At 36.3% G+C, this 13,634-nt stretch overlaps 1 protein-coding gene across 1 annotated transcript in view; it reads right to left on the bottom strand.

Annotated features, from left to right (window-relative positions):
- LOC106870977 (CD151 antigen) overlaps nt 1-13,634 on the bottom strand; it is a 58,132-nt gene that overhangs the window by 25,949 nt on the left and 18,549 nt on the right. The window contains exons 2-3 of the mRNA XM_014917222.2: nt 4,813-4,878; nt 819-1,010 (exon numbers count right to left, since the gene is read on the bottom strand). Coding sequence (XP_014772708.1) covers nt 819-1,010; nt 4,813-4,866 — 246 coding nt within the window. The 5' untranslated portion in view covers nt 4,867-4,878. The remainder of the gene's footprint in view (nt 1-818; nt 1,011-4,812; nt 4,879-13,634) is intronic.

Below are 13,634 nucleotides of genomic sequence, written 5' to 3'. Positions count from 1 at the left end.
ATGGGTCTCAAAAGGTTTTTGAAGGCCATGAACATCATTCTTTCCTCCAAACTAAACCATTAATAAAAAAATAAAAATAACTGATATCTGTAGATATTGAATCAACTCTGATATACTACCGAAGCTGCAAAATCATGCAACCAATCAACCATTACTGCACTACCTATAAAACTAAAATGTAAAGATTACTTTGTTTTGTTTCTTCAAGATACAGAAAACAGAAACAAAATAGGTAAAAAAATCTTCAAATGTTTTGTTTTTTGATGATACAGTAAAGAAGAAACAAAATTGGCTAAAATACATCTTTTGTTTACAATTAGGCAAAAAAAAAAAAAAAATAGAAGTTGTGAATATTATAGATTATTCAAATTTTTTAGCTATATATACTTCTATATTATTCCTAATTTATATTTTCTATATATTTTATAAAAATAAGATACCAGTAGTTTAAAAAAATTACTTTTTAGAAAGCAAATGAAAAATAATGTACGAGTTTTCTGTACATTATGGTCATAAGACAGTTTCTTTTGCCACAGTATGCTAAACGCAAGTACTGTTTATTTCCTTCTGGCTGGCATGTACATGCAAATGTACATACAATACCTAAATGACAGAAACCTTGTTGAGGTTCAGTATTTGGCTGATGATCATTGTATCAATTCTTACTCATAAGTTATATACCTTCCAAGATGGAGTTGTCTGCACTAAAGCATACAGTCTTGTCTCTCCAAATACATTTTATAGAGACACTCACACATACATGTGCACAGAAACATGCAGGAGGGGGATAAAAAGTGAAAAGGAAGTAACTGACTTACTGAAAGGACACCAAATCGCATTTCTCTCCAGGAGGTGACACATCCTAAAATGGATACCAAAGTGATGACAAGACCAGATATGATCATCATATATGATGCTGATGAATAGAGATTAGAACCAATGATGTCTGACATGAAGATTCTGTCTGTAGTAGTCCATACTCCAATTGCAAATGTCACCAAACCTGCAATCTGTACAATTATAAAAAAAAAAAGAGTAAAACATAAATAAATCATAAGATATAAAGATAATATGAAGAAGAGTACAGAAAGAGAGACTGGAGAAGCAGAATGGAAAGGAAGAATGTGGAGAGAAAGCAAGATGAGGAAACATGGAAAGTAAGCTAAGATGCGTATTTATGATCCCTTCCAGCACTTCTGAGACTGATGACAGTAAGAGAAAAAGAGATGCCCAAGGACTATATTTGGGTATTAAACTGAGTAATGGGTTAAATCAGGCATGGGAAACCGTTTTTGAGAAGTAGGCTACATGGGACATGGTTCATCATTAAGCAGAGTGCAATACTAAAAAAAAAATTCAAGGTAAATTTTCATTAGGTATGCCTTTCAGAAAATCCCATGGGCTACAAGTTTCCTATAACTGGGTTAAATCTACCACCCAAAAACTGAAATGTCCCTCTGATGGGCTTCTACATAGTTTCCATCTACAAAATTTCACTCATGAGGCTTTGGTTGATTCCAAATTCTGGTAGAAAAGAAACGAAGCGCAGAGAGCAAACATGACTATACACTCAACAACAAGTGGTTTATGGTATTGAAATACACTAACAAGAATTTAATTCCTGGCGAGGTTCTTAAATTTTACCTCCCAAACATACAGCTATCATAATATTTAATTTATTGTAGCATAGCAAAGTTTGAAGGCTTCTTTTTTTAGTGACAAAATATAAACACTTCCCCCCCCCCTCTGTGTGTGTGTGCGTGTGCGTGTGCGCTATTTAGCTAAATATATTAACCCTTTCAATACCAACGTACCGCAGATAACTTGATTCTTTGTTACAAAGCACCTCTGGTTTCAAAGCATTCATATTTAAAGTAAAACCACCTATCATAATTTTATTCAAGAGCAACCTTTTGCTATGTGAAAATCAGCAGCTTAAATATACCAATGGATGGAGAAATTATATGTATGACTAAATTACTTTACATTATTATTTTCAAAATTGATATACATGATAGGTGCAGGGGTGGCTGTGTGGTACGAAGCTTGCTTCCCAACCACATGGTTCTAGGTTCAGTTCCACTGCATAGCACCTTGAGCAAGTGTCTTCTACTATAGCCTCAAGTGAACCAAAGCCTTGTGAATAGATTTGGTAGATGAAAACTGAAAGAAACCCATTGTATATGTATATATCTATGTGTGTGTTTGTGTCTGTGTTTGTCCCCCACCACTACTTGACACCTGATGTTGGTGTGTTACTTAGCAGCTTGGCAAAATAGGCCAACAGAATAAGTACCAAGCTTAGATAAATGTACTAGAATCAATTCATTCAACTAAAATTCTTCAAGGCAATGCCCCAGATGGCCAGAGTCTAATGACTGAAACAAGTAAAATATAAGAGGTGAGCAGATGATAGACCTGACCAGTCAGAGATGAACAGAAGCTAAACAAACAACTATTACTAAACATAAACATAACAAAAGATACATCATTATCCACACAATTAACAGCTGTAGGTTTTTAATGTGCTGAGGTAGACTGTACATATTACTGAGAATTCATAATGAATGCTATGATACTTTGTATTGGGCATCTTTGCCCAGAGGAACAGGACTGAGGGAAAATAAAGCTGAAAACATGTTATCCCAGGCGAAATTAAGACTGAAAACGGATTATCCCAGGTGAAATAAAACTGATGGTAGGTTATCCCAGAGGTAATAAAACTGAGATTAGGTTCTCCAAGGGGATAACAAGATTAAGAATATATGTCATCTCAAGGTGAGAATATGATATCCTAGAGGAAGCAGAGCTGATAATATGTTTCAGAAGAGAGCAGACAGGGAATGAGTAATCCTAGAGGAAATAGGGCTGACACTATGTTATCTCAGAAGAAATAGAGCTGATAATAGGTTATCTCAGAAGAAATAGAGCTGATAATAGGTTATCTCTGAGGAAATAGAGCTGATAATAGGTTATCTAAAGATTAAAATAACAAATGTGTGTTTGGTAGACAACAGGAGATTATATTCCTACTTAACGAGCAAATGGCAGATTTAACAGAGCAGTCAATAAAATACTCTGGTATTTGGTTATGTCCCTTTATGCTCAAAGTTCAAATTTCACCCAGGTTCACTTTACTGACCTTGAAATGATAAAATACAAAGTACATACTTGGAGAAGGCAATGTAGTTGATATACTCTAGGTGGTCTCCATGCATGACTATAGCCCAACAACAAAAACAAGAAAAAAAGGCCAGTAAAATTATTTTTTGCTTCAAGAAACTCTCACTACCCACTCATACACTGCATCTCATAGCAATGACTAGTTTAAACATGAGGTATAGCCACAAGTAAGGCTGTGTGATTGAGATATGTGCTTTGTAACAATGTCTTCTGGGTCTAAAACTATTGCACAGCACCTTGATCAAGTCTTCTACTGTCTTCCAATCTCTGATCCACTTTACTATACACACCCTGTAACTTGAGTAATGGCCTTTGTTCCCTCTTTGTTACATCTTCATCTTCTCCTCCTCCTCTCTCTCTCTCTTTTTCCCCATCTGGGATAGCCATGTTTCTATTCTAATGCAGGACACCTTTTCTGTCCCTCAGCACCATTCTCACCAGTTGAGAGATCTTAGCTAGCAAATTACTTGGTGACCTCACTGCTGCTGGTGCCACATAAAAAGCACCCAGTACACTCAGTAAATTGGTTGGCATGAGGAAGGGCATCCAACCATAGAAATTATACTAGACAGCAAAGCTTGGTGCAGTCTTCTGACTTGCCAGATTCTGTCAAACCATCCAACCCATTCCAGCATGGAGAATGGACATTAAATGATGACGATGATTTTTAATGTCCATCTTTCAGGCTAACATGACTGGATATCTTGACAGGATAAAGTGGGTCTGGGGACTGTTAGTGCTTCAATGTTTAGTATGGTTTCTATTGCTGGATGCCCTTCTCAATGCCAATCACTTTACAGAGTATACTGGGTACTTTTTCTTTTCATGGCAACAGCACTAGTGAAGTTGCCATACTGCATGCAAGACTAAAATCCCTTTTAACTGAGTGAGGTTTACGTAGATAAGGACTTTATGTTAGATGGAAAGTATGAAAGAAGGGGCCAGAACAGAAGAGGCTTCTCTCTCTCTCTCTGCATGCATGCATGCACTTAGGCATAGCTGTGTGGAAACGGAGCGTACTTCATAATTATATGGTTTCAGGTTTTATCCTGCAGTGTGGTACCTAATTTGTTCCTTGCCAGTACACTTTACCTGAGTGTGGCAGTTATGACAGAATTAGTCTTCACCTGTGAAAGGGTTCCACCTGTAATCTCTCCTCAACTTTAGCCACTTTGAGCTGGTTTCAACTGATATGAATCTCCTTGGAGTTTTTCTTCAATTGTCTGAATTCCAGACCAATCTTCTGCAGTAAATATCACCATTCTAGCTGTCACAACAGCTAACTTAAATAAGGTGCTACCCCTTGAGAAGTATCTCATCAACCAAGTCTTGGTATTTGGTTTTCTTTAGTTTCAATAAGTTTTCATCCAAATCAGGGAAAAGCAAACATAAAAACAAATGAACACATACACACAAACGCATGTGTGTGTGTGTGTGTGTGTGTGTGTGTGTGTGTGTGTGTGTGTGTTTATGCTTACTTATGTAACTTAGCAGCTTAATAAGAATTAGGTTGATAAAATAAATACTGGGTTTGATATGATCAACTAAAAACTCGCAAAGAATAAAAAGAAAAGGCTAGTTAAATAAATTTAGTGAGAAAAAAAAACAAGTACAAAAAGGAATACTTACAAAAAACAGTATATTCACTATGAAAAGAAGGAACTTAAAATTTTTCTTGCCCATTGTGTGATTTTTCTGTCAAATACAAAAGAAAATGAAGTTAAGTACAAGCTTTAAAGAAAAAAATACATTTAGATATTTAAAAAAAAGTTTGCTTGGGTGATAGGAAATTTGAAAGTTTTATCAGATGCATACATAACAACCGTCTTCCCTACTATATAAATTCTTACATTTAAAAATCAAATATTAAAATCAAACTAACACAAGATCAAATTTCTTACTAAATAGAAATGACATATCTTCAATGGGAGAACACCAACACTTCTTAAGGAATACCAATGAACACTTTTGGAAAAACACTGCTGCAGTATTATAAAGATCACAGTTGTTTCAGAAGGTCTACAGTAAATAAGTGAATCTCCATTGATTTCATTGATAAGGATTCAGTTGTTCAATGAATTACCTATTACTCTTAAACTAATAAGTAAATGGCTGAACATTGAGCTGACATGTATACCCTTAAGATAATCATAAACCTAGGGTAGAATCACAGTGAGGTTATTCCTCTTTTTAAGTTGTTCCTAATACATTATTTGTCAAAATGTTAATTGAAAGGTCAGATTATTTTGTAAAGATAATTTTCAATCAAACCTTTTACAATGAGATCAACAAAAAGAGGTCAAGTTCTTTTAAACACCATTCTCTATAAAATAGGCTTTCAATCAAAATAAGTTTGCAAGTTTAAGTAAGTCCTATGGGGAAAAGAGGTATCTAACATTTCTGTGCTGTCCTTTCACCACCACCAAAATAAAGTTCTCCATTTAGGCGTAGGAGTGGCTGTGTGGTAAGTAGCTTGCTTACCAACCACATGGCTCCGGGTTCAGTCCCAATGCGTGGCACCTTGGGCAAGTGTCTTCTACTATAGCCTCGGGCCAACCAAAGCCTTGTGAGTGGATTTGGTAGACGGAAACTGAAAGAAGCCCATCGTATATATGCATATATATATATACATATTTGTGTGTGTGTTTGTTCCCCCAACATCGCTTGACAACCAATGCTGGTGAGTTTACGTCCCCGTAACTTAGCGGTTTGGCAAAAGAGACCGATAGAATAAGTACTAGGCTTACAAAGAATAAGTCCTGGGGTTGATTTGCTCGACTAAAGGCGGTGCTCTAGCATGGCCACAGTCAAATGACTGAAACAAGTAAAAGAGTAAAATTTCTGGTAAATTGATAGCACAGAAACATGATATCTCTTCTTCCCATGACATACAAACTTATCCAAACTTGCAACTTTACTGTATAATTTAGGCTGATATAAGTCACTACCACCAGTTTTCTTGGACCCTAAATGTGAAAATCTATATAAGAACAGTTACCATCGTCATCATCAACAACAGTCACATTACACACCATGTCTCAATAACAATATCAAATAATACATATAGCAACACTTAGCAGACATTTCTCAAAAATCAACTGCCAAAAAACCACACAAAGAAACAAGGAACATGAAAAGAAAAAGAGGAAGTGTACCTTCAATCTAGAACAAGATTTTGATGCCTTCAACCCATAAGTCACCAACATGCAATAGGGAATCCTAAAAATTCAGAGGCCTCAAGACTAAATAAAAATCACAAGGACACATGTAAAAGACCTAGGGTCTGAAGGAATTACTGCATTCACCAAGATCTGTAACTACTACTATCAATTTTGCCAAATTCTCAGAATCTAGAAGCTGGGAAAATCTTAATTTTAAAGTCCAGCAAAAACTTAAGTAGCATCATACAGACCTATCACCTTCCTCATATCCTAGAAAGGCTAGCCCATGATCTCACTAACCCACACATCCCACTCTCCAAAACACATGGATTTAACCCACTACATTCAACCAACATGCTGCTCACAAACCTAACACAGAAAATGAAGACTTCACCACCACCAAAATTTAAAAAAAAACTCCCACATACGCTATCAAAATTTTTAACTACATGTTCTGATATTCACTCATACAAAAAATACTCAATATTTCCTTAACACAAACACTGGCCAATAAGGTGCACAGGAACACTTCCAGGGTATGTATTTCCCCAAATGGAGTACAATAGGGATTGGACCTCTCACTCACTCCTTTCAGTCTATTCCTACATGATCTTCCCACACTACCAGACATACAGCCTCTTATACTGATAGCACACTCACTCACTCCCACTATTCTCCAGATACTACTAAACAACTGCTTCAACCATATTTAAATCACCAAGACATGGATTCCCCAACAACAGGTTTACAGTATCATCTACCAAGTGTACTGTCTCCTTTACATCAGTAGCAGCAGAGAATATCAAATAAATTGATCATCACATGTAACAACATAAACATACCACATACAGAAGATAGAAACACTAGGAGACACATAAAACTCTTCTTCTACAACACAACAAAATGATGCAAACATACATAAAGCAACCACAAGTACTACATTTGTCAAAAAGAAATAACATCAATGGTACACAAACAATACATTAAATCCATTATGAACTACATTGGTTGTAATTGGGTTTACAATCTCTCCACAACAAACTACAACGAACAAAAAACTGCACTACACTTCATAACAGATTGCACAAAGACCACAACTACACAAAACTAATACAATGAAACAGAATGGAAAGCTGACGCGAAAAGACGATGATGATAATGATGATAAATAAAGTGGAAGTATACAAAAATAAACATTATTTTCCACCTTACTGTTAGTTTTGTTTCATTTTGAAAAATAAAAATTTATTTAATGGTTTATTTTTGTTTATATTTTGAATTACATAGATACGGGGCACCAAATGGAGTGCTTACAGGGCCCTGGCTACTATCAACAGTACAACACCACCACAATAAGCAAATGACAATGCACCTCAAGTCAACAAAATAATCTTTGTGATCGCTTACTCTGCTAGAAATAACAACTTAATTGTCCTTAAATCATACACAAAACGGTATCAGTATATACTATATTGAATAATATTAGATACATTGTACCTGGAAAGAAGTGAGGTCATTACTAGAATACTTTTGATCATAGAGCTGCTCAATCAAGGCTAACCTGAGGCAAAACAGCACCTTCATTGCAAATATCATTGTCACAAGTTAGTATTTGACCAACCCAACAACACTGCATTTATTAAAGAATTAAAAATATTGCTTTCAAATTTTGGCACAAGGCCAGTAATTTCGGTGGAGAAAGGCAAGATTACATCGACCCCACTGTTCACCTGGCACTTACTTTATCGACCCAGGAAGGATGAAAAGCAAAGTCAATCCTTGTAGCATTTGAACTTGGAACGTAAAAATAGACGAAATGCCGCTAAGCATTTTGTCCAGTATGCTAACGATTCTGTCAGCTCACCGCCTTTAGAAAGAATTTCAAATATTGACAGGGAAAAAATAGGTAATGAATGTGACACATAAAAGGGTACCAGGTTGCTTTATGATCTGACCTTGATTACAGACGATAGTAAGTAAACACACTAAAGTAGAAAAATACATATAACAAGTCACATACAATATCTTAGATTTTGTCTAACACAATCATTTAACACAGACAGGTGAAATATTGTCAAGTCTATAACAAAGTCAAGAGTGTGTCAAAATTGGTGACATTTAAAATACATGACAGGCGATAGATTAGCAGAATTGTTAGAATGTTGGCTATAATATCTTATGGTATTTGTCCTGACTTATTTTGTTTTGCGTTCAAATCCCACTGATAAAATAAAAATATATTTGGATAAAATAAAAGGGCCATTTTTTATCAAGGCGGGGTTTTGAATAAGGATACCCACGTAAGTTAGATTTTTTCCATTTTAACGGGAATTAAATTTTTTTTTGTCACCGCAACCTTCGAAATGATGGGAGGAAGCTTTTTATATAAAAAAAAATTTTGAAAATTAATGATTTTTGTCACATAAACCTTCCCCTTTCCCACTCCGGACCGATTTTGGCCGTTTTTTTTTTCTTTTTGCAATACACACTTAAAAATAACAGAAACCTTTCCGGAGGAAAAAAAAAATTTGAAAATCTTTTCAGACGAAAGGGCGTATAATTTAAATTAGTTATTTCTAGCACATCCTACGACCACCTGGTATCTTCCTCAGTTCGAAGGGTGAAAACAAAATTGGAAAATTTCTCGGCAAGCAGTGAAAATTCGGCACTACTTAAATACAGAGGTTTCGATGCATCTACGTAACGATACGTTTTTTACAGTGCACACTCGTTAATTTTAGGGTTAGTTTTTAGGTTTAGGGTTAGAGTTAGTTAGGTTTAGGGTTACGTAGATGCATCGCGACATTTGTATTTAAGTAGTACCGTTAAGGGACCTCTGTATTTAAGTAGTACCGAAAATTCAATTTATGTGGACGTCCTGATCCGAAATTCCGCCCAATATTCTGAGTTACCAAACATGCCTGTAATATTTGTTCCTGTCATTTACGTTTTGAGTTCATCCGCGATGGCAATGTTACCAAGTTGTTGTATCGGCTTTTGCCTATACTTTGTTCGGGCCTGTACCCAGGTACAAATACATGGTCAATCATGACCGACAGAAGCCAAATGGCATTGTTTGTTTCTTCGTTACTGTTTTAATAATACATATTTCGTGAATCAAATATATACTATTTGCAATATTTCATTAATCAAACGTTGGTTGTTCGAATATCTGCAAAATTTTGCGCGCGCGTGTGAATAGACGATATATTGTGCAATATGTCCCGTTCCTCTTATCTGGTATTTAAAAAGTTATGAACTTATTCCTTTGAAATTATACAATTATACCAGTAAAATAACAATTAAATCAGTAAAATTTAAACAAAAAATATCATTCAAAAAGAAATAAGTTCGTAACCTTTTAAAAGCTATTCAATAAGTTACTCATGATCTATACTTTCGAAAACGTATATTCTCTTATTCTTTTACTGGTTTCAATCATTGAACAAGAGCTAGGTACTGCTTCCTTGGTTTAGTCGATCATATTAGCACCTGTACTTATTTTTAAATTAGCCATTTATTTTATTGTCGAACTGCTAATGTACGGAACATAAATGCAAACATGGACAGGGATATATACACATGAGCTTTCTGTACAATTAACGCTGAAGGTATATCAGCGAAGGTCTCACAGTGGGACTGAACCGAAACTACGTTGTTGTGAAGTGAATTTCCTAACCATATAAGCCGTGATTGGAAAATTTCATTTTAAAAAAATGAGATAATATATTGGGTTGGCAACTAAGTTCCCGCCGTTTTTTTTTTAATATAAATTTTTTAAAAGGTTTAATAAAAAAAATAACAACTAATTAATCAATAATGCATTCACCCTTGTTTATAACTTCTTCCCAACGTTCAACAAGATTTTCAATACCTCGTTGGTAGAAATCACCCGATTTCGACTCGAAAAATTGATCGAACAAAGCTCTCAATTCTGCATCAGTATTGAACGAAACTCCGCGCATAGCATTTGAAAGAGATCGAAAGAGGTGGAAATTCGTTGGTGCCAAACCAGGAGAGCACGGCGGGTGTGGCAGCACTTCCCAGCCAAACATTTGAATGGCTTCCTTGGTCATATTGGCGATATGAGGGCAGGCGTTGTCGTGCAGCAGAACTCCATGCAGCCGATTAGGTCTTTTCTCTTGAATAGCCGTGTTGGGTCGTTCCATCTGTTGAACATACAGTTCCGCGTTGACCGTTTGATTCCGTTCGAGCAATTCGTAATGGATAATCCCTTCCCAGTCCCACCATACGCACAACATCGTTTTACACGGATGAAGATCTTGTTCCACGCGCGGTGTCGCTTGTTTACCGGGGCTAAGTCATTCCTTACGCTGCATCATATCGATGTACAGGCACCGTTTTTTGTCGCCAGTAACGATTCGGTAAAGAAATCGTTGCTTGTGTCCATGAGTTGAGCGGTGACGACCAAGCAACCAGAGGAGATTGTGGCTCGTTGATTTTTGTTGTTGTCACTTAAAGTATGCGAAACCCATGCTCCATACTTCTGAACTTTTCCCATCGAGTGAAGATGCTTCTCTATAGCAGTGTGGGAGCATTCCATTTTCTCGGCCAGTTCCCTTGTCGTTTGACGAGAATTTTCGTGCAAAAGTTGGTTTAATCGCTCTTCATCGAACTCAACTGGACGGCCAGAACGAGGTGCGTCTTTGAGGTCAAAATTTCCATTTTTGAACTTGGCATACCAATCACGAGCGGTTCTTTCAGCTAGGGTACCCTCTCCATGCACAGCACAAATGTCGCGAACAGCTTTTGCAGCCTTAGAACCTTGATAAAAAGCAAAAAGAAAGAGATGTCGAAAACGCTCGTTTTTCTTAACTTAACATTCCATTTTAATGATCTGAAAATAAAGAAAAATTAACTAGAAAAAAAAAAAAGATTCCAAAATAGAATTCTCGAAAAAAATAGATTCCAAAATTTATAAAAACGGCGGGAACTTAGTTGCCAACCCAATATATTATTAAGAAAGTCAGCCGAAAGTGCTTTTGGTATTTTCCAGGTTGTTTATCTTCTGAGTTTACATCTCACTTTGCTTTTTCATCCTTCCTGAGTCGATAAAATAAAGTAGCAATCAATTACTGGGATCGATTTAATTGATTAATTACTCGCCTCAAACATATAGCCTTCTGTTAAAAAAAAAAAACACTAAGAAAGTTATAAGGACTAGGCAAGTCGTTGTGGGCACTAAACGGTAGTTATAACCGTCCTTTGAATGTACAACATCAAAAATTAGATAAAGAAAAGAGGTTGAGCAAACTAGTGGTGACCTGAGAGACTACAAAATCATGCAGCAAAGATCGTAAATTTAAATCAGTTCGAACTCCACGAGACGCAGAAGTATTTGATATTTAGGGACCAACTCTTTACTCCGAAGAATAATTTCTCTCAATATTTTGTTTTAGAGCTCTCTCTCTCTCACAATGTTATGTCTTTCGTTATTAGATAATCTGTTTCTCAATTGCTCTCTCCCTCTCTCATACACACACGCATTCACACGTAACGTAGAAGAAAATCTATAATATATATCTTAATGACCTGAATTAAGAAATAAAAAATGTTCAATTTTTCCATTTCGTGTTTAGTTAAATTTTCTCAATCTTTGTTTGCCTTTGGTAATTTTGTTTTCCATCTTACAACTCGGGGACGATCAAACCGACCAACTTAATCGCATGACAAAGCTGATTTTGAGCTAACTAAATGTAGGGATCGACAGATTTAGGGAGTGATTTTGTGCTAAACTAAATGTGGGGACTGACAGGAGATTTAGGGAGGCAGGTAATTAACTACTAACATGATTTTTGCGCCCGGTTCAGCATTTTCGTTTAGGTAGATACATGACAAGTAAGAAAAATAACTAAAACAGGTGTTTATTGAAAGCTTATATAGGTTGATTGATATATGTCAGAAAGGATGACATGTGAAGAGAATGGATGTTACAATGTAGCCAGGTTGATGAAAAAAAAAAGTAGCTCTAGCAGTAGCAGTTATCCAGCAACCACGTCAGTCCTAATCCATCAAACCTTATTGATCAATGGCATTCCAAGCATGACCAACATATCTTTCCTCTAGTATTGTAAAATATGAGACTTTTTTTTTTTTTTTTTCTAAGACGGTAGGGTGTAACTTGTAGAACATTTAGCTGATATGTCTAGTAGGTCAAACGACCGCATAGGTTTCCTTGATCCGAAAGGAAAATGTGAAAGTTGTGTAGAAATAATCCAGAAGCAGGATTTGAAGCCGTTCATTAGTTCTCATTATCATATTTTCAACACTTGCATGCGTGTTTCTATAGATTGGCGGGACCGCTATGTCAGCGCACCTTTCCCAGACCCTTCAACGAGGCCGATTCAGAGAGAGAGAATAGGTGCCCTGTACTTGACAGTACCAGAGCCTAGATGAGGCGGAGTTCAGCGGGTGCGTTGGCCCACAGAGACCTATGGAGATGGAATGGACCCCTGTTTTAAGATAAATCAAACACAACTCACAACCATCTTGACTTTTGAAATTCTCTAATTCTGATAAGAGAAGACGAAAGCGGTCTTGTTCTTCCCAAATTTCTCTTGGAGACCCTGCAGATACTGTATCGAATCTGCAGGTTGAAAGACAAAGTTGGCCTTGGTGGAATTTGAATTCAGAAAGTGGAGAGCCAAAACAAATACCTCAAAACATTCTACACGACCCTCTAATGATCCTACTAATTCGCTTCCTTACATTGAGTACAATTTTCAACTTCCTGTCAACATGGTTACCCAAATTGCTAGAAACAACAACCAAATCTCCCTCGAATTACAACCGTATTCAAAAGGCAAAGAACACGTTAGATAATGTGCCCCTAAATACACTATTTTTGTACAAAAAAAATCAAGACTACTACGGTAGAATGTCTTCGCCACGGAAGACATTCACATTACTAGAGACCGGAGTTAAACAACATTCATTGATAATTACTTTTGACACATCAAACTTAGTATTTTGTTTCCTTTACGTGTGATAATGCAAGAGATGTTATGGTAATCATGCCTTTCCCAAAGACCATTAATTTATTTGCCAAGAGGCAATCACTCCTACTGCACTCCTTGCAAGCTTTTAGTACTAGCAATTCCTCACCATATAGACTCGCCTCTCACGAACATAACCTTTGGCCTCGTTAAAATCATTATCAAACACAGACATCAGATTAGGCTTTTAAAATTTCTTGTAAAGTTTACTCAAACGTGCGTTAGAGGTGGTGATGTGAGGATAAGCAGGTAATGGTAAGAGAGAAGGATTTGC

Source organism: Octopus bimaculoides, chromosome 5, assembly GCF_001194135.2.
Source record: "Octopus bimaculoides isolate UCB-OBI-ISO-001 chromosome 5, ASM119413v2, whole genome shotgun sequence".
NCBI classification, from domain to species: domain Eukaryota; kingdom Metazoa; phylum Mollusca; class Cephalopoda; order Octopoda; family Octopodidae; genus Octopus; species Octopus bimaculoides.
This window is presented reverse-complemented; position numbering and strand designations above follow the sequence as displayed.